This window comes from Bufo bufo, chromosome 1 (genome assembly GCF_905171765.1).
Source record: "Bufo bufo chromosome 1, aBufBuf1.1, whole genome shotgun sequence".
NCBI classification, from domain to species: Eukaryota; Metazoa; Chordata; class Amphibia; order Anura; family Bufonidae; genus Bufo; species Bufo bufo.
This window is the reverse complement of record NC_053389.1, coordinates 210477738-210504001: the sequence shown is the minus strand read 5'-3', so window position 1 is coordinate 210504001 and position 26264 is coordinate 210477738. Positions and strand designations below refer to the sequence as shown.

The 26264-nt window shown below is 43.7% G+C and overlaps 1 protein-coding gene across 1 annotated transcript in view; it reads left to right on the top strand.

The window, feature by feature from the left end:
• Window positions 1–26004, top strand: part of TMEM143 (transmembrane protein 143) — a 32066-nt gene extending 6062 nt beyond the window's left edge. Inside the window, exons 2-8 of the mRNA XM_040434802.1 lie at window positions 2148–2362; window positions 3830–3937; window positions 5094–5291; window positions 12565–12701; window positions 12926–13205; window positions 15952–16141; window positions 25497–26004. Of these exons, the coding sequence (XP_040290736.1) occupies window positions 2168–2362; window positions 3830–3937; window positions 5094–5291; window positions 12565–12701; window positions 12926–13205; window positions 15952–16141; window positions 25497–25669 (1281 nt within the window). The 5' untranslated portion in view covers window positions 2148–2167 and the 3' untranslated portion in view covers window positions 25670–26004. The remainder of the gene's footprint in view (window positions 1–2147; window positions 2363–3829; window positions 3938–5093; window positions 5292–12564; window positions 12702–12925; window positions 13206–15951; window positions 16142–25496) is intronic.
• Window positions 26005–26264: the final 260 nt, after the last annotated feature.

Below are 26264 nucleotides of genomic sequence, written 5' to 3'. Positions count from 1 at the left end.
CTGACTTCTCCTCAACGCAACTGATGGTCCCAACCCCATTTATAAGGCAAGAAATCCCACTTATTAAACCTGACAGGGCACACCTGTGAAGTGAAAACCATTTCAGGGGACTACCTCTTGAAGCTCATCAAGAGAATGCCAAGAGTGTGCAAAGCAGTAATCAAAGCAAAAGGTGGCTACTTTGAAGAACCTAGAATATGACATATTTTCAGTTGTTTCACACTTGTTTGTTATGTATATAATTCCACATGTGTTAATTCATAGTTTTGATGCCTTCAGTGTGAATCTACAATTTTCATAGTCATGAAAATAAAGAAAACTCTTTGAATGAGAAGGTGTGTCCAAACTTTTGGTCTGTACTGTATATATATATAGGGTAGTTTTTAAAACATTGATCATGGGGTTCCACTTGCTGTGACACCCAAGATGGGCCCTCAATAATTGACTGGACACATTTTAACCCCTTTGTCACAGGCACTGCACATGTATGGCGGATGTTGGGTGTTTAAGGGGATGGGCTGTGAAAAGCGTAGAGAGCATTTCAGTGAAGCTTCTCCTCCAGTGCACTTTCCAGAGCAGTGTCTGGCAGAATACATCTTTACATTCACACTACTGTTAATAAAAGCTCCTTAAAAGGTATGTTTGTTCTCAGCCCCTAGCTAGTGCTGGTCAAAAATCACAGAAACATCAAATAACCTGCACGATATGAGAAGGCTACTTTCACACTTGCTGCAGAGGATTCCGGCAGGCAGTTCCGTCGCCGAATCCGTCAAAACATACGCAAACTGATTTTGATCCGTCCGACAAATGCATTGAAATGCCGGATCCGTCTCTCCAGTGTCATCCGGACAAACGGATCCGGCATTTATTTTTTTCACATTTTTTTAGGTCTGAGCATGCGCAGACCGCAAAAACGGATCCGTTTTGCATCAGGCATTAATGCATGTCAATGAGAAAAAATGCCGGATCCGTCATTTCGGCAAGTGTTCCGGAATTTTGGACGGAGATAAAACCGTAGCATGCTTCGGTATTATCTCCGTCCTGAAAAGGCAAAAAGACTGAACTGAAGACATCCTGAACGGAATGCTCTCCATTCAGAATGCATGGGGATAAAACTGATCAGTTCTTTTCCGGTATAGAGCCCCTAGGAAGGAACTCAGTGCCGGAAAAGAAAAACGCTAGTGTGAAAGTACCCTAACTGAATATGCGGATACACATGGCAACATTTATAAAAGAAAAGTCACGGAGAATAATGCACTCATACAATAGATCCAAACATCATATCTGGACTAAACCCTCACTCTGATAGGATAAAATCGGAGACTCAGCCAATATATTTTGATCAAAACACACGTGTGCCCACCTACACCCGCCAAGGTGGTCTCAGTCAGGCAGGTCCTACTCTAAACCTACCTATGCCGTTGGGCATCTAGATTCTGGAGAGCAGGCCCTGCACATGTAGTGTGCTTCTCCTAGTCACCTCTATGTGCATCCAGCAACCGATGAGAGGAGGAGCACGCACAGCTATATGTACCACCTAATCAGGGTTGCCTGTTAGATAGGAGGGGCAAAAGTACGCTACCTAGTACTGTCAGCAGTTTAGCAGAATCACAACTGCTGACAGACTCCCTTTAATGCTCCTTAAGTCCTCTTGCACACGAACGTGTGCGCCCCGTAGCCGTGCTGCAGCCCGCAAATTGCGGGCCGCAATGCACGAACACCAACGGCAGCCACAGTGGAACACAGACCCATTCACTTTAATGTATCGGCGATCTGCCCGTTCCGCAAAAAGATAGGACATGTTCTATCTTTTTGCGGAGCGGAAGTACTTGACGGAAGCACTCCGTAGTGCTTCCCTTGGGTTCCGTTCCGCATCTCCAGATTTGTGGACCCATCCAAGTGAAAGGGTCCGCATCCGTGATGCGGAATGCCCACGGAACAGCGCCCGTGTATTGCAGATCCTCAAATGCGGTCTGCAATACGGCCACGGAGCGCACACGTTCATGTGACACTGATGCTGGTGACCCTGTGCTCTTACACTTATTGCTCTTACGTTTTTTCTGTAGACTAGCTGCAGGATCTCACATATCCGTCAGTAATAATTTGTTCATTAAGACATTTTTTTACTCTTTTTTTTGTTTGCCTAGGGACATTCTTGGCCTACAGCATGATGCACATAGCCTCAAGGGTTCTCCGAACTGGGATGAGGAATTCGTTAACCCGTACAATGGGCTCAATTTCTGCTAAAATGGCAGAATACAGAAAAATGTGGAAACCAATTGAGCCCAAGGACTGGACTGTACAGTATCAGGAGAGATATATACCGTTCTCTACAAATCAGATTGTGGAGTATTTATCGCAGGTTAGTAAGACTGGGTGGCTATTCTGCTCTGTGTACACACTGATTCACTCTGATTTTTATATATACTGTACTTATGATACTGAAGATTCAACTAGCTTTAAAGCTTTAGCCCCTGTTTGTGGTAATCCCCCTATGATTGACTCTCATGCTCCTATGTAACTCTGGTTATCAGCAAACTTTGATCCTGGCAGTTTATACCAGTAGGCACTGCAAGAGGGGGGCACCCTTTGTTCTGTCATCTTCATTCCTGGCATTACAGTTGCCAGTCACAGCTGTTTAGCACTGACAGTCTTTGCTGGAGTTGCTTTTTTTAAATAATTTCACTCCTATAACTGTACAAAAAATAGCATGAAGGGACATGCAAAAGTTTGGGCACCCCTGGTCAACTTTGCTGCTGCTATTAATAGTTAATCTAGTTAAAGATGAAAGGATCTCCAAAAGTTCGGGTTTGGGTACCAAACATGCGCGATTTTTCTCACGCGAGTGCAAAACGCATTACAATGTTTTGCACTCGCGCAGAAAAATTGTGCATGTTCCCGCAACGCACCCGCACATTTTCCAGAAACGGCCGTCTGAAAGAGGCCTTATACAGGCATATTGTCGGGAACGAGCATTCACAGGAATGTTTATTCCCAACAATCCACCTAATTATCTGTCCTTCTAAGGGTACTTTCACACTTACATTGCTGGATTTGACGGAACTGTCAATCTGTATGCAAACGGTAACCATTTGTAGATGGATCCGCATGCGGATCCATCTCACAAATGCATTGCAATAACGGATCCGTCTCTCTGGTGTCCGGAAAAACGGATCTGGTATTTATTTATTTTTACATTTTTAAAGGTCTGCGCATGCGTAGACCGGATCCATCAATGCGGCAATTTAAATGCGGCACTAATACATTCCAATTGAAAAAAAATGCCGAATCCGGCATTCAGGCAAGTGTTCAGGATTTTTGGCCGGAGAGAAAATTCTGCGGTTTTTTTCTCCATCCAAATACCGTAGGAGGGACTGAACTGATGACATCCTGATGCATACTAAACGGATTGCTCTCCATTCAGAATGCATTAGGATAAAACGGATCAGTTTTTACCGGTATTGAGCCCCTGTGACGGCACTCAATACCGGAAAACTTTGACGCAAGTGTGAAAGTACCCTAAATCCACTGTTAGAACCCCTTCTGATCTTACATTGATTGCCTAACCTAAGGATAGGTCGTCAATACCAAAATCCCAGAAAAGCCCATTTATAGCAGTCTGAGTGGCAGATTTCTTATTTTCTCTTACAACAGTAGATTGAAGCTTTCAGAAAAGTACTAGATGTAATGTTTGGTGAACTAGGCTTCATGGACCAGTACTGAGCAGGTTCTCTATTATTCATCCCCCTATTCTGGGAGTCCTGTAATTGTCCAGCTACTTGATTTCTTACCCTCCAAAGACACCCCATTGTCCACTTTTACCTTCCAGGAGTTCCACTCATCTAATGAAATAGAAAAGAAGTCCTTCCTTTCTTTTGCGAAACAGCTGGAAGTCTCCCTCCTTCAGCCTTACAACTCCATCCTGCAGGAGCTTCAGGTGAGAAGTTTTCCTTCCCAGCTTGTTGTTTGTGTTAAAGATGTGTGAATTTTATTCTATGTTTTGTATATCTAGGACTGTAATGAGTTAAACTTTTTCTTTTCCAAGTGCCTCCCCCCCCACCCCTCTCTTTGTTTTAAGGCTCGAGAGGAGAGAGAGGGGGGGGGGGCAAAGGGCTGCGGGCAGTGTCTGATTTCTCATCTTCTTGCAGGTGTCCCATAGAGTGTGGTGGAGATGCGTAAGCCAATCATATGGCTTGATGATATATATTATTCACTGCCTATAGAGAAGCACCTCTTTGAAGTGTCACATATGACGTATGCAGTATTATTGTTAGATTGTCCGCCATTAACAAATGGCGATGGTAGCGAGATGTTTACATTAGTTCACATTCCAAAGTAGTATTCACTGCGCAAATACAGGTGTATAATCTCCTCTCTCTTATCTCTTCTTCCTTTTTGACCAATGAAACAATGTTTAAGCCTCAGTGAGGACTGCCCTCTTCTGAAGATGTATAATACGGCTTACCTGATTTAAATAAAGTTAGAGATTGCTTTGACCAACGTCTGTGTCAGTGTTCAGTCTCTCAGCCACGCGTGGATATTAACCCCTGGGGGGGGGTACATTCATCCGGAACACCAGAGTGTATCTAAAATGCCCTAATTTAGGGCTGCTTTAACATTTGCAAACTCAATCCCCGGGAGGATTATTTTTCCTGTTTTGTTTTTTGTTTTCTATGAGGTGGATATTGTTTAGCATGCAAATCATCTGGAGAATTGTATCTCAAGGCTTTAGTAGTTCTTCAGATATTGCCCAACGGCTGATGATGCCCAGTTTATATGATGGGAGAAATACACTTACTTATTTGAAAGAGAAGTGTCATCAAGGCTGTAGGGGAAATGCACCATGACTTGGTGACTATTAATTTGAGCAGGTAATTATTTGGGTGGGTTGGGTCTTCCGGAGTGAGAGGTGTGCTATGTTACTAGCTCTTCTTCTTCCTAATGGAGAGTGGACATATGGAAAGTGTTGAATTTGTAAGATAGATACTTTCTCAGTTTGTTTTGCACTAGTTTCCCATTCATTATTTCATTTTCAGTGTGTAGATGGAAATCTACTGGTAAATAGGATCATTGCAATATACTTTGTCTCTTAGGTCCTATATGATCCTATTAACCCTGACCGTGATGCCCTGCTGGAAACTCCAGGACTTTCAGACTCAGAGAAACTAACCAGGGAGAACGAAGTACTGGAGCATTTACAGCCTATTTTGGATCAGGCAAATTTCAACATTTTGTCAGAGGATGCATTGGCATATGCCCTAATAGTGCATCACCCCCAGGATGGAGTGCAGGTAAAATATTTAATGCTACCTTCCTCTGTTGGTTAAACCAATATTTATAAAAATGCAGCTAATCATTTGAGATCTTGTGAACATTGGTCTAATGGAAAAAAAAACCTGAGGCACAAACAATGTCACTGGCTCAACAGTTGAAAAAAAGGGAAAAAAAACATCAGGGGTCGGCAACATTTTTTGTACGGAGTGCCAGTTACAAAAAAAAAGTGTATGTGACAGAAACTAACTAATCAGTTGCGTTTACCATTCGCTGACTTTCTTTGTGAAGACGATCCAGCTGTGGTTCATACAAGGTGACTTTGAGCTGGACACAGGCCTCAGAGAGGTCTGCAGTGACGGGCAGAGGATGGCATTCATATGTGAGATCTGCTCTCACAAATATGTCCAAAGACAGACAGCATTGCAAATGCAATCTTCTTCAAATTTCTCTGGAAGTAATGTCCAAGGAAGTGATTAGAGTTGAACGAAGCAAGCTTTGAATGCTACATCCGAAGCTGCTTCGTTCGAAACTACTCGGAATAAGGCTACTTTCACACTCGCGTTTGGTGCGAATCCATCATGGATCTGCACAGACGGATCCGTTCAGATAATACAACCGTCTGCATCCATTCAGAATGGATCTATTTAAAAGAAGAAAAACTGCTACAAGAGGACATAGTTTTAAATTAGAGGGGCAAAGGTTTAAAAGTAATATCAGGAAGTATTACTTTACTGAGAGAGTAGTGGATGCATGGAATAGCCTTCCTGCAGAAGTGTTAGCTGCAAATACAGTGGAGGAGTTTAAGCTTGCATGGGATAGGCATAAGGCCATCCTTCATATAAGATAGGGCCAAGGGCTATCCATAGTATTCAGTATATTGGGCAGACTAGATGGGCCAAATGGTTCTTATCTGCCGACATATTCTATGTTTCTATTATTTAAAAGACGGATCCGTCTTGAACACCATTGAAAGTCAATGGAGGACGGATCCGTTTTCTATTGTGTCATAGAAAACGGATCCGTCCCCGTTGACTTACATTGCGTGCCAGGACGGATCCGTCTGGCTCAGTTGCAAGCTGCAAGCAGTGTTCTGTTGTCCGCCTCTAAAGTGGAATGGAGACTGAACGGAGGCAAACTGATGCATTTTGAGCGGATCCTTTTCCATTCAGAATGCATTAGGGCAAAACTGATGCGTTTTGGACTGCTTGTGGGAGCCCTGAACGGATCTCGCAAACGGAATGCCAAAACTCCAGTGTAAAAGTAGCCTAATACTGCACTGAGATTCGCCTCCGTACAGTATTAGAATGTATGGGCTCCGATGAGCCGAAGTTAGTTATTCATGAAGTCACGCGTGACTTAGTTGAATAACTTCGGTAGTTGATTTTTAAAGTGGAAATCCACTTTAAAACTTGAAACCTAACTCGTCTTCGGTTCACACGTCCATTTTAAGACCAATGGTAGTCTTTGGGGTTATTCACATGGCAGTTTTTTTGACTGTCAGTGAAAAACAGACGTAAAAAAATAGAACATGTTCTATTTTCTCCGTTTTTCACTGACCGAATGCCCCCATACAATTGCATGGGTCCGTTTTTAATGTCCGTTTCGAAAGTAAAACTAATTCTAAAAGACTATTTCTCTCAGCAATGCTTACACATATGAACATGGGACCAACACAGATGCCTTCAGCTGCCAAGCGCACATGTAACAGGTCAGCCAGTGTCATGGGTACAAATCTGCTGACATGATTAGAGCAAATAAAATAGAATTAGTACATCAGTACAGGACCTCATCTTCAAACAGCTAATTTTGGGGTGATTGCCCCTCATCAATGCAAAGGTTTTAAAGGTTTGAACATCATAGTTTGTCAGCAATACTGAGTGCTTGATATTGGCCGGAAACGACACAAATTTAAACTGAACCAGGACCATTTTCTATTTTTGCATTTTTGTTTTTCACTCCCTGCCTTCCCAGAGCCATAACTTTTTGAGGGCTTGTTTTTTGCTGGACAAGTTGTTCTTTATAATGGCATCATTTAATATTGCATATGATATAGTGGGGAGCTGGAAAAAAATTCCAAATGGGGAGGAATTGGAATAAAAACCACAATGCCGCCACAGTTTTATGGGTTTTGTTTTTCCCTATTTGGTAAAATTTAACTGTTACCTTCACTCTCCAGATCACTACGATTACAGAGATAAAACACTTGTATAGTTTTTCTTGTGTTTTAATATTGGAAAAAAAGACTTTGTAAAAAAAGCATTTTTTCTTTTTATTGTCATATTTTAACCCTATATCTTTTCGATATTTACGTCTATGGAGGGTTTGAGACTTTTTGATCACTGTTCATTCAATTTATTTGGGGACAAACAAATGGCGAATTGGCCCTTTTGAGGCCACATGGGATAAATACTTTTATATTTTAATAGTACGGGCTATGATGTTTTTTGTGTTCTGCAATGGATATTTATCCTTTACAGAGCACACCATTCGCTGTATTTCAGTACAATGCTGCCACCTGCAATAATGATGGTTATCGGAGTCTGAAGCAGGCTCTTGGCTATCATTGTACTGTAACAGCTTCCCCGATCTCATCCGGGGGAGGCTGTTACGGGCACAGGAGCATGCATCTCCCACTAGGGTTGTTGCGGGTATCGAAATTTCGATACCCAATCGATACTTTTGTCCCGGTATCGATACGATACCGGGATTTCCGTTTTTTCGATACTGGGCTGCGCTTCTGCGCAGTCTAGTATCTCTGAACATGAGCGCGCTGCTATCGGCGCGCTCATGTTCTCTCTCAGCAGCACGGGGAGAAGGAAGCTGTCCTCCCTCCCCCTGTGCTGCTGCCGCTGCCACCAATGAGAAGAGAGGGGCGGAGGAGGGGCGGCAATGAGAAGAGAGGGGCGGAGGAGGGGCGGCAATGAGAAGAGAGGGGGTGGAGGAGGGGCGGCAATGAGAAGAGAGGGGCGGAGGAGGGGCGGGCGCACTGCGCCACCAATGATAGGATTACTATCGGAGCGATGGGAGGAGACATCAGCTTCACTAGTGGGCGTTCCTTTTCCCTGCGCTGCGATTGGACAGCGCTACAGCCAGGGAGAAGGAACGCCCACTAGTGAAGCTGATGTCTCCTCCCATCGCTCCGATAGTAATCAGCAGCATGTGGAGCAGGAGAGGAGACAGTAATGGGGCACTGCGGGCGAACGGAGCGGCGCCCAGGACTAAATGGTGAGTGCTGAGACATCGCTGGGCGCCGCTCTGTGTGGCCTAATAGTGAAAGTCTGGACTCATATACAGTAGTCAGTCTTTAACACATACAGGAGGCGGGTGCCGGCAGCAGAATCGCATTGCCGGCACCCTGCCCCTGACAGGGAGCTGCGATCAGCGGCAGTTAACTGCCGCTGATCTGCTAGTACCCGCCTCCTGTATAAAGGGGTAAAATCATTGGTGGTGCAGTGTGCCCCCCCCCTCAATCCCCCCATCCCATTAAAATCATTGGTGGCACAGTGCGCCGGCCCCTCTCAACCCTCCAGTATTAAAATCATTGGTGGCAGTGGCCACAGGGACCTCTCCACTCCCCCTCATTGGTGCTGCAGTGGCAGCTTCCGATCGGAGCCCCAGCTGTGTAAGCCTGGGGCTCCGATCGGTTACCATGGCAGCCAGGACGCTACAGAAGCCCTGGTTGCCATGGTAACATCCCTGATGCTGTGTGCACAAAGCACAGAGCAGCAGGGACAGTGTGGAGTCCTATTCACCCTGATAGAGATCTATCAGGGTGAATAGGAAAAGGGATGAAAGATCCCAGGTTCTAGCCCCTAAGGGGGGAAATAGTTATTAAATAAAAAGTGAAAAAAAAAAAAAGTATAAATCACCCCCCTTTTCCCAATTTCACATATAAAATATATAAATAAACATATTACATCGCCACGTCAGAAAAGTCCAAACTATTAAAATATAAAAAAAAAATCTAGGTGGTGAATTCCGGAACAGAAAAAATAAAATAAAAACTGCGCGATTCGCCATTTTTAAAAATGAGGAATGCACGTGGCTTTTTTTGTTTATTTTTTTCGCGTGGTATCGAATGGTATCGAGTATCGCAATACTTTTTCATGGTATCGAAACCGAATCAAAAATTTGGTATCGCAACAACTCTATCTCCCACATCTTCACCGTTCAGATTTGACCACGGCATCAAAGGTGTTATATGTCTGTGATCGACCTTTGAAACAGTGGAAACCCAGTGGCTATGGCCACTGCACTCACGGGGTGGGGCGCCATATTTAAAGTGATGACTTCCACCATACATGTTGCTTGATTTGTTTCTACATCGTGCAGGGTAGCATGCAGTTCAGAATGCCTAAAGTGTTCTCAATGTTATCTCTCATCTAATTCTTGTTTAAGGGCTCATTCAGACGACCTTATGAATGGGTCCGCATCCTTTGTTTGTGGAACGAGTGTGGACCCATTCATTTTAATGGGGCCGCAAAAGATGCGGAGAGACCACCATGTGCTGTCCACATCAGTTTTTCCGTTCTGCTGCCCCACAAAAAATATAGAGCTTGTCCTGTTCTTGTCCGCAATCCCGGACAAGAATAGGCATTTCTATATTGTGCTGCCAATTCTGCAATTTGCGGAATGCACACAGGCGGCATCCGAGTTTTGCAGATCCGCAATTTGCAGACCGCAAAACATGGCGTGGTAGTGTGAATGCGCCCTAAGGCCTCATGCACACGACCGTTGTGTGCATCCGTGTCCGTTCCGTCATTTTTCACAGTTTAGCGGAGGTCCCATTCATTTCTATGGAGCTGTGAAAAAATACTTTTTTCTCCGCGTCCGTGATCCGTGATTCCAGTCCGTCAAAAAAATATAACCTGTCCTATTCTTGTCAGTGGAAAATGGAGGACGGACCCATTCAAGTCAATGGGTCCGTCAAAAAAAACCGGATGCACAACTGGTATGTCGTCCGTGTCCGTTTTTTTCTACAAGACCTTGGTGCAATAAAATTACACTTTTCATTAACCTTCCTTTTTTTTCCCTGTCAGACAAAAAAAAGAAGACACAAGGAAACACAACTGAAGCAAAATCGGACACGGACCACTGAAGCCAAATCACTGAGAGTGAAAAAACACTGTCGTGTGCATGAGGCCTTAGGCTGGGTTCACACGGGCGTTCCGGGAAAATGTGCGGGTGCGTTGCGGGAACACCCGCGATTTTTCCGCGCGAGTGCAAAACATTGTAATGCGTTTTGCACTCGCGTGAGAAAAATCGCGCATGTTTGGTACCCAAACCCGAACTTCTTCACAGAAGTTCGGGCTTGGGATCGGTGTAGATTGTATTATTTCCCCTTATAACATGGTTATAAGGGAAAATAATAGCATTCTGAATACAGAATGCATAGTAAACTAGCGCTGGAGGGGTTAAAAAAATAATAATTTAACTCACCTTAGTCCACTTGATCGCGTAGCCCGGCATCTCCTTCTGTCTCCTTTGCTGAACAGGACCTGTGGTGACGTCACTCTGGTCATCACATGATCCATCACCATGGTAAAAGATCATGTGATGACCGGAGTGACGTCACCAAAGGTCCTTTACCTGTAATTAATGCTCACCACAGGTCCTGTTCAGCAAAGGAGACAGAAGGAGATGCCGGGCTGCGATCAAGTGGACTAAGGTGAGTTAAATTTATTTTTATTTTTTTTAACTCCTCCAGCGCTGTTTTACTATGCATTCTGTATTCAGAATGCTATTATTTGGAAAATAATAATGATCGGGTCTCCATTCCGATCGTCTCCTAGCAACCGTGCGTGAAAATCGCACCGCATCCACACTTGCTTGCGGATGCTTGCGATTTTCACGCAGCCCCATTCACTTCTGTGGGGCCTGCTTTGCGTGAAAAACGCAGAATATAGAGCATGCTGCGATTTTCACGCAACGCACAAGTGATACGTGAAAATCACCGCTCATGTGAACAGCCCCATAGAAATAAATGGGTCGGTATTCAGTGCGGGTGCAATGCGTTCACCTCACGCATCGCATCCGCGTGGAATACTCGCCCGTGTGAAAGGGGCCTTACTCTTACCCAAATACCTTTTGTCTCTGAGGTGGGATTATACAAAGAGAGCTGCAGTCTCTCCTCTGTATGGGGACGAATGATGCTACTGTAGTCACTCCCGATATAGATTCTGGACAGCAGATCTCTATTTACATCTGATCTGCTGCCCAAAAACAATGATTTTGGGTGCCACAGCAACAGCGCTTTCACCCAATGACGGAGCGTTTGTGTTCATTGGGTGCTCAGCAACACATTTACACTGGGCACTTATTGGGAACAGCCGTTTGTACAAATATTCCAGATAATCGACCTTGCATAACCTTTAGAGACTGCCTTATTCGGTAGATTAAATTTCTTCCTTCTTTCCCCTTTTTTCCCCCACCATGTACAAAATTATTTGGCCTCTCTGAGAACAGTGTTGTTATGTCTATGGGCAAACCTGATTTGGTTTGAGCTTTGATGTGTGTTCACAAGGTGGGTGCTAGAGCCTGAGCCAGCGGAATCAAGCAGCTTGCAGTGCATTGTAAGACATTCAAGCCACAGAAGAGAAAAAAGCAAAACATTTTTAATTAAACCAATTGCAAAAATATTCTATTACATATCATACATACAATGCACTAAAGAATGCAAAGGTGTCCTCAGCTTTTAAAGGGGTTATCCAGGAATGTATAGTGATGACCTATGCTCAGGATAGGTCATCATTATCACATCGGTGGGGTTCCGAGTTCTGGCACTCCCGCCGATCAGCTGTTTCAGGGAGCCGCTGCGCTCGCCGGAGTTCTGGTGAGTGCTGCAGCTTCATAACCGCTTTCCAAGCACAGCACCGTACATCGTATCGTGGCAGTTCTTGGTATTGCAGCTCAACCCCATTCACTTCAATGGGGCTGAGCTGCAACTAGGCCATGTGACCGATGTACCTATCCAGAGGATAGGTTAGCAATATTAATTACCGGATAAACCCATTTTAGGCCACAAATAGGCATGCTCTTTGCATTTGCAAAATTATAAGGCGTGGTTCACACCTGCTTTCAGAGCCTCCTTAGGAGTGTCCAACGCTTTTGATGGCAAGAGTAGTGAAGGATGCAGCACTTTTCTTGCCAAAAAAACCTACAGAGAACACCAACAAACCCTGTTATAAGCCATTTGTATCCTTCGACAGATCCATCCCAGCGTCATGGTTTGCCGGTATTTCATAATTCCTTGTTTTCACGTTTTATAATTTACAGTGATTTATTTTTCAGGTGCATGTAAATCTTGACAAGTATGAATACATCCATTACTGGGCTCTTGGACAGAGAGTAGGACCTCTTTCCTTACAGATGAGTACCAATCCTCAAGATTCCTGGTTCACCAGATCTCCTCGCACCCCACCAGAAAGGCAAGACATGTTTCTGCGTGCTCAACATTTACAATGTAAATATAGAAATGTTGCAAAATGGACAGTAGATTATGTGCTGTATTGTGTACAAGGTTTTGGAGCACATTCCAGCTCAGATGCGGCTCATATTGGACTGTTTCGTCGTTTATTATTTCCATGCACAGTGGGGATAGGTATTTAGAATGATAAGAGCGATGTAACGTGTGACTTTCTTATTTCACTAGGCGATATTTTAAGAGAGTCCTAGTGGCAGCTCGGCCCAAACATACTCATATGGTGTTGAAGTGTTTCAAGGACATACCTCTGGAGGGGCTGGAGCAACTTCTTCCTGTGGTAAAGGTCCGGACCTCAAGTATTGACCGCACGCTAATTAACACTATGCTGCTAGTGAGTGGAGGAATAGTGTTCGTCAATGTCGGAATGGTGGTCCTCACAGACTTGAAGATTGGAACATCTTTTCTGCTCTTCCTATTTGCTGGATTCATGACATTTCGAACTTGGACGGTAAGAAGTCAAAGACAGACTGATTCCATTTCTTCCAAACTATAAGAGGGAATGGCCACTTCAGTACAGAGTGTGCATGAATCTGTCAGATATTTTACTCATTGACATTTATTACTGGTCACCATTACCAAGACACTGCTGCTCCACATCCATCTCCTCGGCCATGGCATGTAAGTTACTTAGTGCCCACATGATCTACATGCATCTGTTTGACGGATCAGAAAAGCAAAAATAACAACGCAGCCGTAGATGTTTTGTGACTTCTTGCAGCACCTTGGAGTCATTTTGGCAGACTGACCAGTGAGATGAGATGAGTCATTGCTGTTCCAGTTCTTCTCCATTTGACTCTTATTGCATTTGACTTACAGTGCGTGTTTATATACCTTGAAATCTGTTGATTTAAATGTCTGCTCACTCAGGGTTTCTGGGTCCTGCTCCGTAACATGCTGTCGATAGATGGAGCAAAATCATCCATGACATGATTGTATTATGCAGTCAGTACATTGGCAGACCACCTCACGCAGCACGGAGGTCCTGGGTTTGAATCTAACCAGTAGCAACATTCTTATTAGGGTGCACTCACACGACCCTGGGAGGCGCATGCCTGTTTTGCGGACCGTGGACCCGCAAAACACGGGCACCGTCCTTGTGCATTCCGCATCGAGGTGCGGACCCATTGACATCAATCGGTCTGCGATCCACAAGATGTGGCCGAAGATAGGACATGTCGTATCTTTTGTGGTGTGGAGGCACACAAAAACATGGAAGCCCTTCTGTGTGTTTCCGTGTCCGTGCCTGTGCGCCATAAAAAATAGGACATGTCCTATCTTAGGTCACATCTTGCGGATCCCAGGCCGATTTGAAGTCACTGGGTCTACATACACCACAATGCGGAGTGTATATGGCCAGTGACCATATTTTGCAGATCCACGATTTGGGGTCCGTCCAATAGTGATGTGAGTGCACCCCACAAAAGCCAATGCAATCTAAAAGCACCATGTTATAGCCAAACAGATTGATATATTTTTTGGGGAAAACATTCAGTAAAACCTGTCATTTATAGATTCATATATTTGCTTTTTATACCTCCTGTGAATACCTATGGGTACAGAGGGGAGAGGTTATCAGTGATGGCATTGTGTGTATTAGTGTGCATACTGAGATAGCTGTCAGTCATTGATAACCCCTCCTCCCTGTACCGATAGCTCTTCACAGGAAGTGAAAATAACAAAGATATAATTGTGTAAATTACAAGTTATACTGAACCTTTTCCCACATAACTATATATCAATCTGCTCAGCTTCTGCTGCTCTATAACATGGTGCTTTCAGATTGCTTTGCATTTTGTGACGACAGGTCCTCTTAAAGTTATACAGATGTGTCGACTCTTCGCTTGTGTTTGGGTAAGGACTCCAATTTCTCATGAAACAAATCAAATTCAATATTGCGACCTGCCAGCTAAACCCTTGACAGATTGCAGTACACATGACTTCCACTGGGTGGCTGCACATAACATAGGCATCTTCTCAAAGAGCATTGCAAAATCATGTTTTGTGCCACAAAAAGAATAGTATGGATGGACACATCTGTATGTTCTCCCCTTGTTTGTATAGAGTTCCTCCAGGATCTTGTGTTGCACATGAACTGGATGGTAACTTCATTTGATATGAATTTATGGAAAGTAGGCTCCAGCTATATACTTCTCTGAACTAAAAACATCCTTGGGAAAGATGGATAGCTAGGGTGCAGGTCCAAAATGGAGACAGCCTTATAATGAAAACCGAACTGGCATACCTACCGAACTGGCATAAGGAAAAGTACTGTATTTTCCGCCCTATAAGACACACCGGCCCATACTGTCCACCTAGGTTTTAGAGGAGGACAGTAAGAAAAAAATATTTTTTATTAGACCTCAGGTCAAACCACCAATCAGACCCCCAATGTTAATCAGCCCTCAGCTCAGATCCCAATGTGAATAACCCCCAATCAGACCTCAGATAAGAGCCCCATGCCTCTCATCAGCCCCCAGCCACAGAGCACATAAAATAAAAAAAACACTTACCTCTCCTGCTCCGGACGCCACCACTCCTCACCGCCCACAATCTTCTTCCTCCTGCCGTCGGCTGTGCTGTGACCTGGCGACAGCCGAGGACCAGGAAGCGGTGAGTACACAGCCTTCACTGCTTCCCAGTCCTCCAGTACTAATGAGCGCTTCCATAATGGGAGCGCTCATTAGTATTCACCCCATAAGACACAGGGACATTTCCCCCCCACTTTTGGGGGGGAAAATGCGTCTTATGGGGCTCAAAATACAGTAAGTTAAGAGGAGAACCCCATCTAAAAGAAGTCATCTTGATTTTACTGAATTTGCCAAGTACCTCCTATTCACTTATAATCCACGTATTCAGTGTTTGCAGGGTTCATTGCGTTTCCTTTTGTACGTTCAGCCACGGCGGTGCACACCAGAGCATTTATTTCATCCTATAGGACTTCCTTTTTATTTTTGACACTGAGGCCGCGTTCACTCTGTGCGCATTTGTTGTGAAATATATTGCACAGTAGCCGCAGTGATATTTTTTGCAGTATAGTACAGGACAATGTTTTTTTTACATGAAATATTTTTGTGTGAAATGGTTATACAACAAAAAAAAAGTTTTAAATGTAATTACTAACTCTATTATCGTTTTTCATGTATCCTACCATCTACTAGGAGTTGTAGTAATTTTTTAATGTCTGTCATCCACAGACATTTGCTCAGAGAAGGAAAGCGCATTCTCTTGAACTGGCTCACATGCTGTATTACAGAAGCACCTCCAACAACTCTGAGCTTCTCGGTGCCCTCATTCTGAGAGCTCAAGAAGAACATGCTAAAGAAGTCATCTTGGCCCACAGCTTTCTGAAACAGTATAACTTACAATGTGATGGAGATAAAACAGGTGGGCGCCTTATGAGATCTAACATAGCATAATTGCACTTAAGTGGGTCTGGCTATCTGCAACTCTGTTGCTTAGTCAGCTGTCTCTCCCAAATGTCTCATACACATGCATGCTTGGCTGGTTGTGCATGTGTTTAATCTGGGGAGAGGGGAGTAAGTCACTATCAGACAGCTGGCAGCAGCTTGTCCCCCCAAAAACAATGGTATCTGGCAGTTAAAAGTTGAAAAATTTGGAGCTGCCTTTGGATTTCATAAATTGCCACTAGGATTTATTTCTTCGAATCAAAACCCCATTAGACCTTATTGATTATATGGGGTTTGAGACCCAAGAATAATTTTCTCTGGTGGGCCCAAGGAACCCAGTCTGACCCTGCCTGGGTACATAATGATCTGATCCTGTCAGGGTTAATTAACACTGGGAGCATCAGGCATTTATGTACCTGGCCAGCGGGCACAGGTACCCCTGTGTTTTCAATTGTGTTGTTAACCACAGGCCTGCAATACTGCAGTGGGGCATGAGACCCCCATGGCTCCCTGGCCTGCTGTTCACCCTCATAGGCCTCACTATATGAGGCAGTGTACAAATAGAGCAGGGACACAGGTTTCTCAGGCCACAGACTGGAAAAGAGCGGTGGCCTGCACGAGAGACAGCATCTTGGAATGGGAATCATGCATTTTTTTTTTTTATTCCTTGGCCACTTGGGGAACATACTAGTGGAGGCACTATAGGGGGTCATTAGTAGGGGAAATCCAGCATGTAGAAGGTAGAGCTGGCTCAGAGCTGTGGTCCCCTGCTCCATATCCTAGTTAGAGACAACTGGAGGAGAGCAGAACATGGCAGCTATTGATGGCCATGTGGTATTTGGTTCTGCTGGGATGTTATCTTGTGATGTTCTATGTTCGTACTGACCCCACCTACTTGTGTTGACCCTGACTACTTGTGTTGACCCTGACTACTTGTGTTGACCCTGACTACTTGTGTTGGCCCCATCTACTTGTGTTGGCCCCATCTACTTGTGTTGGCCCCATCTACTTGTGTTGGCCCCATCTACTCGTGTTAGCCCCATCTACTCGTGTTGGCCCCATCTACTTGTGTTGGCCCCATCTACTTGTGTTGACCCTGACTACTTGTGTTGGCCCCATCTACTTGTGTTGGCCCCATCTACTTGTGTTGGCCCCATCTACTTGTGTTGGCCCCATCTACTCGTGTTAGCCCCATCTACTCGTGTTGGCCCCATCTACTTGTGTTGGCCCCATCTACTTGTGTTGACCCTGACTACTTGTGTTGGCCCCATCTACTTGTGTTGCTTTGCCTTCTGTCAATTTGGACCTGCCTACAGCATGGGGGCCACTTTTTGCATTTTTATTTATTTATTAGGGACACTATAGGTTCCCATTCCCTCCCTGCACACACGTCGGACTCTAACCAGATTAGCTTCAGTGTGACTGCTGATACATTTAACAAAGGACTTGAGGTCAAAAGCCACCACTGAATTTCATAAGGAAAGGGCTCTCTAGAATCCTCATTTTCTTTTGCCATTGCTACGAGATATCTGTTTCGTTGTGTGGCAGTGGTATACGGCAGAAACTTACTAGCTATATTTCTGTACTGATGTCCTCCCTAAATCTAACAATCTGCCGCCTTTGCAAATGTTCTTCACTTTTGGACTGTCTATGTGAAAGAAAACTATCTCATATTAGCTAGCCAGACACCCATCTGTACAGAGACTTATTTATAAGCAATGCTCCATAGGAAAAAAGTATGCAAATATGAGATTACTTTTATCCCTAGGAGCATTGCCTTTACACTGTTAGGTAGAGCAGACGATTGTCGGAAAGGAAGCGTTGCTTTCCGGCAAGCATCTGCACGTCAGTAAGGAGACCACTGCATTTACATGCAGCGATCTCCTCCACAGTATGGGGAGGAGCAATCACTATTGCCGTCTCTCGTCCTCATAGAGAATCATTGTTTGCCAGCAGCAGAGTGGTGTTTAGACAATGATTTAGGTGACCGCACAAACGATCATATTACCTGCTCGTTCATCAGGTTATCAGCGGCACCTTTAGACCGGCTGATCATCGCGAACGAACGCTTGTTAGCACCTATAGGGTTGATGGTCAGCCAGTGTAAAGAGGCCTTAAGGCTCAATATACCAGCTGCATCTCTTCGCTAAGAACCAGAACACCTAGCGCCACCTCAGAGCTGTACTAACCTGAACAGTTAAAGGGTTTATACCATGATTGATGTAAAACATGAAAATCGGGCATCATATAGCACATGACATTGCTATCTAAAAAACCTAGAACCTACCCTGTTCAGTAGATAAGCTGCTGGCTGTGGAAGTATGGAACGGAGCATGTGCGACCATGTTGATCCAGCTCAGTAGGTGGACAAGCACAATATACAGATTGAACCTTAGGGGGATCATTATAATGAAGTAAAGAGAATATATTACAACTGGAGCATTTTTGTAGCAGAAAATAAATGACATAAGTACCTCGTTTTTCATGCTAAATTATATTAAAATATCATTTAATGGTAGCATAACCCCTTTAATAGGATGGTGTTCTAAGCACCACAATAACATCAAAGCCCATATTAAAAATTACTCAGTAACTACTTTTACTGTGCCCTATATGAGTGCATTATAAACTGGTGACAGATACCCTGAGCAAAACGCTGGGTCAGTTACTTCGGGATAAGCCGAGAGCAGTCTTGTCTGTAAGATCCTCATATTCATGAGCTCTTGAGTCTCCCCGTCCTCTGCCATGATTGCGGTAGGAAAGAGATGTTGATGAGTGATGGGGGTGGGGAGAGCTGGTAGAGCATGAACATGAGGACTCTCCGACACATGGTCTGTATCGAACAGCTCCAGCTCTCTGCCATGCAAAATTTAACGAATGGCTGGGTAAGTATAAGAAAGTGACCTAGCATTTTTCTAACGGCATGTGTCACTAGGTAGGACCTCATAAAACTGGTGACAGATTTAACCCCTTCAGGACATAGCTAGTTTTTAACATATAGACAGCGTAATTTTATAAATCTCACGTTATGTGGTAATAACTTTGGAATGCTTTTACTTATCCAACAGATTCTGAGATTTTCTCATGACACATTGTACTTCATGTTAGCGGTAAATTTGGGTTTTACCTTTATTTATATAAAAATCCTACATTTATGGAAAAGTAGGGGAAAATTTCCAAATTTTACTTTCTATGCTTTTAAGACCAGAGTGATAGCTCACTAAATAGTTATTAAAGGAGTTCTCTGGCCCCTACTTTAGATTTAAGCCATTACAATTACCTGTGGAGGGAAGAATATTACAGGTATACTTACCCTCTGCAGCGCAAGGGTTCGCAGGATCCTCTTCACTGTCACATGACCACTCCTGCAGCGTTTTTGGCTCTTCGGGTCCCTCCCGGCCTTCTTGTCTTCCTCTCTGAAGGCAGGAGATGACACGTCATCACTGACGTCACTACCTCCTGCTGGCCTTCCAGGTTCCAACGACTGCATACAACTGCGCATGTGTAGGGATCCAGCCATCTTCTGAGTGTACAGGCTTCTATGAGAAGCCTGTAGCGCGATGTAAGCGCCGTTTGAATCTAAGCATAGCGATCAACCACAGAGGCTGATCGCTATGCTGTGCATGTCACTGGGACATTGTGGATGGCAAAGGGGGCACTAGACGGCACATGAGGCACACTGTGGATGGCACTGGATGAGTTATGGGGCTCATGCAAATAACTGTGATCCAGGAATCACAATCCATGTGTCGACCACATTGTCCAGGCCAACTGTGGCTCCTCTGAGCCACACTGACTATATGACAGTAATGTATGATACAATGTATAATACAACCAGTCTTTATCTGACTGCGGGCCTGTAGTTGTGTACTCACCTCATGTACTTACCTCCCAATGAGATAAGAGATCGACTGTATCATAAGTTACTGTCATACAGTCAGTTCGGGTCGGTCGGCGACACATGGACCGTGTTCTCTGGGCCAATCAGACCAAGATAAACTACTGCAGGCAGGACCAAAAAAGATAGGATTAGGCCTCATGCACATGACCATATCTGTTTTGCAGTCTGCAAATTTAGCATTTGCTAAATAAGGATACTTTCTGTGTGCGACCCATATCTTTTTTGCAGAGCCACTTTGCAGACTGCAAGTTGCGCATCTGTTAAATAAGGATACCGTATATGTGTGACCCGCATTTTTTTTGCAGAGCCACTGTCTTCTATGGGTTAGAGGTCTGCATTTTAAGGAACCAGAATAGGACATGTTCTATGTTTTTTGGAACTGACATACGGATGTGGAAAACACATGGCGTCATCAGTGTGTCAGTTCCGGAAAAGATAGAACATGTCCTATTCTGGTCCTCAAAATGCAGACCTCAAACCCATAGAAGACAGTGGCTCTGCAAAAAAATGCGGGTCACACACATACGGTATCCTTATTTAACAGATGCGCAACTTGCAGTCTGCAAAACGGATACTGTCATGTATAGTTTAGACACACAGCTCAGCAGGCAGTATCATATAAGGTAGGAATAGATACACAGCTCAGCAGGCACTATCATATAAGGTAGGATTAGATACACAGCTCAGCAGGCACTATCATATAAGGTAGGATTAGATACACAGCTCAGCAGGCTGTATCGTACATCATAGGATTAGATATACATGTGATTTGATGTGCTTGCTTATTTAAAGGGTTTCTGTCACCCCGCAAAACTCATTTTTTTTTTTTGGATAGTTAGATTCCTCATAGTGCGATATAGCAGAATATAATGCTCTTACTTACTTTCATGCGGCCGATTCTTTATAAAACGAACTTTTATAATATGTAAATGAGGGCTCTACCAGCAAGTAGGGCGTCTACTTGCTGGTAGCTGCTGCAGAAATCCGCCCCCTCGCCGTGTTGATTGACAGGGCCAGCCGGGATCTCCTCATCCGGCCGGCCCTGTCAGTAATTCAAAAATCGCGCGCCTCGCGTCATTCGGCGCAGGCGCTCTGAGATGAGGAGGCTCGTATCCTCAGCACTCCCTCAGTGCGCCTGCGCCAATGACGTCTTCTCTTTCGGTGATGTCATCGGCGCAGGCGCACTGAGGGAGTTTTGCGGGGTGACAGAAACCCTTTAACCTCTTAAGGACATAGGACGTACCGGTACGCCCTATTTCCCGAGTCCTTAAGGACCAAGGACGTACCGGTACGTCCTAACTTTTAAATCGGGATTCCGGCGCCCGAGGGGTTAAACGGAACGGGATTTCGGCTGAAATCCTTCAGCCGGCATCCTGTGACAACGCCAGGGGGGGTGATGTGACCCCCCCCGTGTCGGCGATCGCAGCAAACCGCAGGTCAATTCAGACCTGCGGTTTGCTGCGCTTTTTGCAGTTTCTGATGCCCGCGGTCCCTGACCGCGGGGATCAGAAACTTTTGAGTGCCTATAATCTATATTTTTCACCCCCCCCCCTGCACCCCTGCATGATTTGATGCCGGCGGGTGGTGCGGGGGGGGTGTCGCAGGCCGTGGGGGCGTTGCGGGAGGCGGGCGGTGCGGCAGGCGGGATCGCGATCCCCCGCCCGCCTCCCCATGAATGATCGTTGGCTTCTAGTGGTTATACCAGGGTGCCAGCACATTGCTGGCACCCTGGTATAAACGGCTGACATCTGTGCAGATGTCAGCCGTTTAACCCTTTCCATACCGCGGTCCGTACGGACCGCTGTATGGAAAAAGTTATCTGTCATCGGTCAGGGAGCTCCCTCCCTCTCCATCGGGGGGCTGCTGTGCCTTTGCAGCCCCCCGATGGAGAGGGAGAGAGCCCCCAGAGAGCCCCCCTTAGCCCCGTGCTTACCCTTCCCCGTCTGCGAAGTTCTGAGCAGACGGGGAGGGTTCCCATGGCAACAGGACGCCTGCTCAGGCGTCCTGCTGTCCATGGTGCTGAACAGATCTATGATGAAAGCATAGATCTGTTCAGTGTAAGTAAAATACAGTACAGAACAATATATATTGTACTGTACTGTATTATACAGACATCAGACCCACTGGATCTTCAAGAACCAAGCGGGTCTGGGTCAAAAAAATGTAAAAAAAAAGTGAAAAAAGTTAAGATAAAAAAAAAAACATTTATCACTGAATAAAAATTAAAAAAATAAAATAAACTACACATATTAGGTATCGCCGCGTCCGTAACGACCTGATCTATAAAATGGTCATGTTACTTTCCCCGCACGGTGAACGCCATAAAAATAAAAAAATAAAAACTATGAGAAAATTGAAATTTTGCCCACCTTACTTCCCAAAAAAGGTAATAAAAGTGATCAAAAAAGTCGCATGTACGCCAAAATAGTACCAATCAAACCGTCATCTCATCCCGCAAAAAATGAGACCCTACTCAAGATAATCGCCCAAAAGCTGAAAAAACTATGGCTCTTAGACTATGGAAACACTAAAACATGATTTTTTTTTGTTTCAAAAATGAAATCATTGTGTAAAACTTACATAAATAAAAAAAAAGTATACATATTAGGTATCGCCGCGTCCGTATCGACCGGCTCTATAAAAATATCACATGACCTAACCCCTCAGATGACCACCGTAAAAAAATAAAAATAAAAACAGTGTAAAAAAAGCCATTTTTTGCCATCTTACGTCACAAAAAGTGTAATAGCAAGCGATCAAAAAGTCATATGCACCCCAAAATAGTGCCAATCAAACCGTCATCTCATCCCGCAAAAAATGAGACCCTACTCAAGATAATCGCTCAAAAACTGAAAAAACTATGGCTCTTAGACTGTGGAGACACTAAAACATTTTTTGGGTTTTAAAAATGAAGTTATTGTATAAAACTTACATAAATAAAAATAAATGTATACATATTAGGTATCGCCGCGTCCGTGACAACCTGCTCTATAAAATTACCCCATGATCTAACCTGTCAGATGAATGTTGTAAATAACAAAAAAAAAAAACGTGCCAAAAAAGCTATTTCTTGTTACCTTGCTGCACAAAAAGTGTAATATAGAGCAACCAAAAATCATATGTACCCTAAACTAGTACCAACAAAACTGCCACCCTATCCCGTAGTTTCTAAAATGGAGTCACTTTTTTGGAGTTTCCACTCTAGGGGTGCATCAGGGGGGCTTCAAATGGGACATGGTGTCAAAAAAACCAGTCCAGCAAAATCTGCCTTCCAAAAACCGTATGGCATTCCTTTCCTTCTGCGCCCTGCCGTGTGCCCGTACAGCGGTTTACGACCACATATGGGGTGTTTCTGTAAACTACAGAATCAGGGCCATAAATAATGAGTTTTGTTTGGCTGTTAACCCTTGCTTTGTAACTGGAAAAAAAATATTAAAATGGAAAATCTGCCAAAAATTTGAAATTTTGAAATTGTGTCTCTATTTTCCATTAAATCTTGTGCAACACCTAAAGGGTTAACAACGTTTGTAAAATCAGTTTTGAATACCTTGAGGGGTGTAGTTTCTTAGATGGGGTCACTTTTATGGAGTTTCTACTCTAGGGGTGCATCAGGGGGGCTTCAAATGGGACATGGTGTCAAAAAAACAGTCCAGCAAAATCAGCCTTCCAAAAACCAAACGGCGCACCTTTCACTCTACGCCCTACTGTGTGCCCGTACAGTAGTTTACGGCCACATATGGGGTGTTTCTGTAAACAGCAGAGTCAGGGCAATAAAGATACAGTCTTGTTTGGCTGTTAACCCTTGCTTTGTTAGTGGAAAAAATGGGTTAAAATTGAAAATTAGGCAAAAAAATGAAATTCTCAAATTTCATCCCCATTTGCCAATAACTCTTGTGCAACACCTAAAGGGTTAACGACGTATGTAAAATCAGTTTTGAATACCTTGAGGGGTGTAGTTTCTTAGATGGGGTCACTTTTAGGGAGTTTCTCCTCTAGGGGTGCATCAGGGGGCTTCAAATGGGACATGGTGTCAAAAAACCAGTCCATAAAAATCAGCCTTCCAAAAACCATACGGCGCACCTTTCCACATATTGGGTGTTTCTGTAAACGGCACAGTCAGGGCAATAAAGATACAATCTTGTTTGGCTGTTAACCCTTGCTTTGTTAGTGGAAAAAATGGGTTAAAATGAAAAATTAGACAAAAAAATTAAATTCTCAAATTTCCTCCCCATTTGCCAATAACTCTTGTGCAACACCTAAAGGGTTAAGAATGTATGCAAAATCAGTTTTGAATACCTTGAGGGGTGTAGTTTCTTAGATGGGGTCATTTTTGGGTGGTTTCTATAATGTAAGCCTCGCAAATCGACTTCAGACCTGAACTGGTCCCTAAAAATTTAGTTTTTGTAAATTTCTGAAAAATTTCAAGATTTGCTTCTAAACTTCTAAGCCTTATAACATCCCCAAAAAATAAAATATCATTCCCAAAACAATTCACACATGAAGTAGACATATGGGGAATGTAAAGTCATCACAATTTTTTGGGGTATTACTATGTATTACAGAAGTAGAGAAACTGAAACTTTGAAATTTGCAAATTTTTCCAAATTTTTGGTAAATTAGGTATTTTTTTGTGCAAAAAAAATAATTTTTTTGACTTTTTATTTACCAGTGTCATGAAGTACAATATGTGACGAAAAAACAATCTCAGAATGGCCTGGATAAGTCAAAGCGTTTTAAAGTTATGAGCACTTAAAGTGACACTGGTCAGATTTCCAAAAAATGGCCTGGTCCTTAAGGTGAAAATGAGCCCGGTCCTTAAGGGGTTAAGCTGTTTATTGCGGATAGGTCATCAATAGCAAAAGCCCGGACAACCCTTTTAATCCGACGGCATCAGAGTTTTCAGCAATGCCAACAGATACATTAGGGGCCCAGATGTCAGAAACAGTGAGGCTCTTGTACTGATTGAGCGGGCACAACTCCTGTGCCCTCTCGATCAGAGCGCCATACATGTGCAGAAGATTGCACATTTATAGCTCTCATATAGAGGAAAACATGTTTATGTAGTACTGATAATAGTTCACACGGGAGCTCAGTGGTTAGCACTGGTGCCTTGCAGCGCTGGGGTCCTAGTTTGGAATCCAACCAAGGACAACATCAGCATGGAGTTTGTATGTTCTCCCTGTTTCTGTGGGTTTCCTCCTTGTACTCTGGTTTCCTCCCACACTCCAAAGACATACTGATAGGGAACTTAGATTGTGAGCCCCATTGGGGACAGCCTGATGTTAATGTCCATAAAGTGCTGCAGAACATGTCAAATCTATATAAGTGAGGGAAATTAATTGAATAAAGAATTCTATTTTATATTTGCTGATGTTTTTTGAATTGTTCATTCATATAAACTGAAGCCTGTTCCTTTTATTTTCCTGCCAAGACCCTGCAATAACGCTAAAGATCAAAAAGCATGTAGAATCCTGGCTGCAATCAAAAGCGGGATTAGACATCACGTTCTCTGCCGAACGAGCACTTGAGAATCTAAAGAATATGAATAGAAGAGAAGAAAGTACAAGCACTTCCAAAGAACATGTTGTACTGATGCATCACTGAAGACAAGTACTGTGTATTAGAAGGATGTGTATTTGGTTGAGTGATAAAACACAGGTTACACTCCACTTGTGTGATTGTATGGCACATATTATTACTGTATTTTGATAATTAAATGTCTATATAAATATACAGCATGTTTATATTTATCATCATACTGATAGGGACTTTAAATTGTGAGCCCAATTGGGGACAGTTGGATGCTAATGTCTGTAAAGCGCTGCGGAATATAGTAGCGCTCGCTATATAAGTGCATAAAAAAATAAATTATATTTATATATATATATTGGGAAGCTTACCTCCCATCATGGCGGCTTTATGTATTTATGCTTTTGTATTAAAAAAAATATTCTGTCTTTTTAATATTGATATTTAGTTGTTGGAAAACACATAGGCCTCTTTCACACGGGCGTTGCAGGAAAATATGCGGGTGCGTTGCGGGAACACCCGCAATTTTTCCGCGCGAGTGCAAAACATTGTAATGCATTTTGCACTCGCGTGAGAAAAATCGCGCATGTTTGGTACCCAAACCCGAACTTCTTCACAGAAGTTCGGGCTTGGGATCGGTGTTCTGTAGATTGTATTATTTTCCCTTATA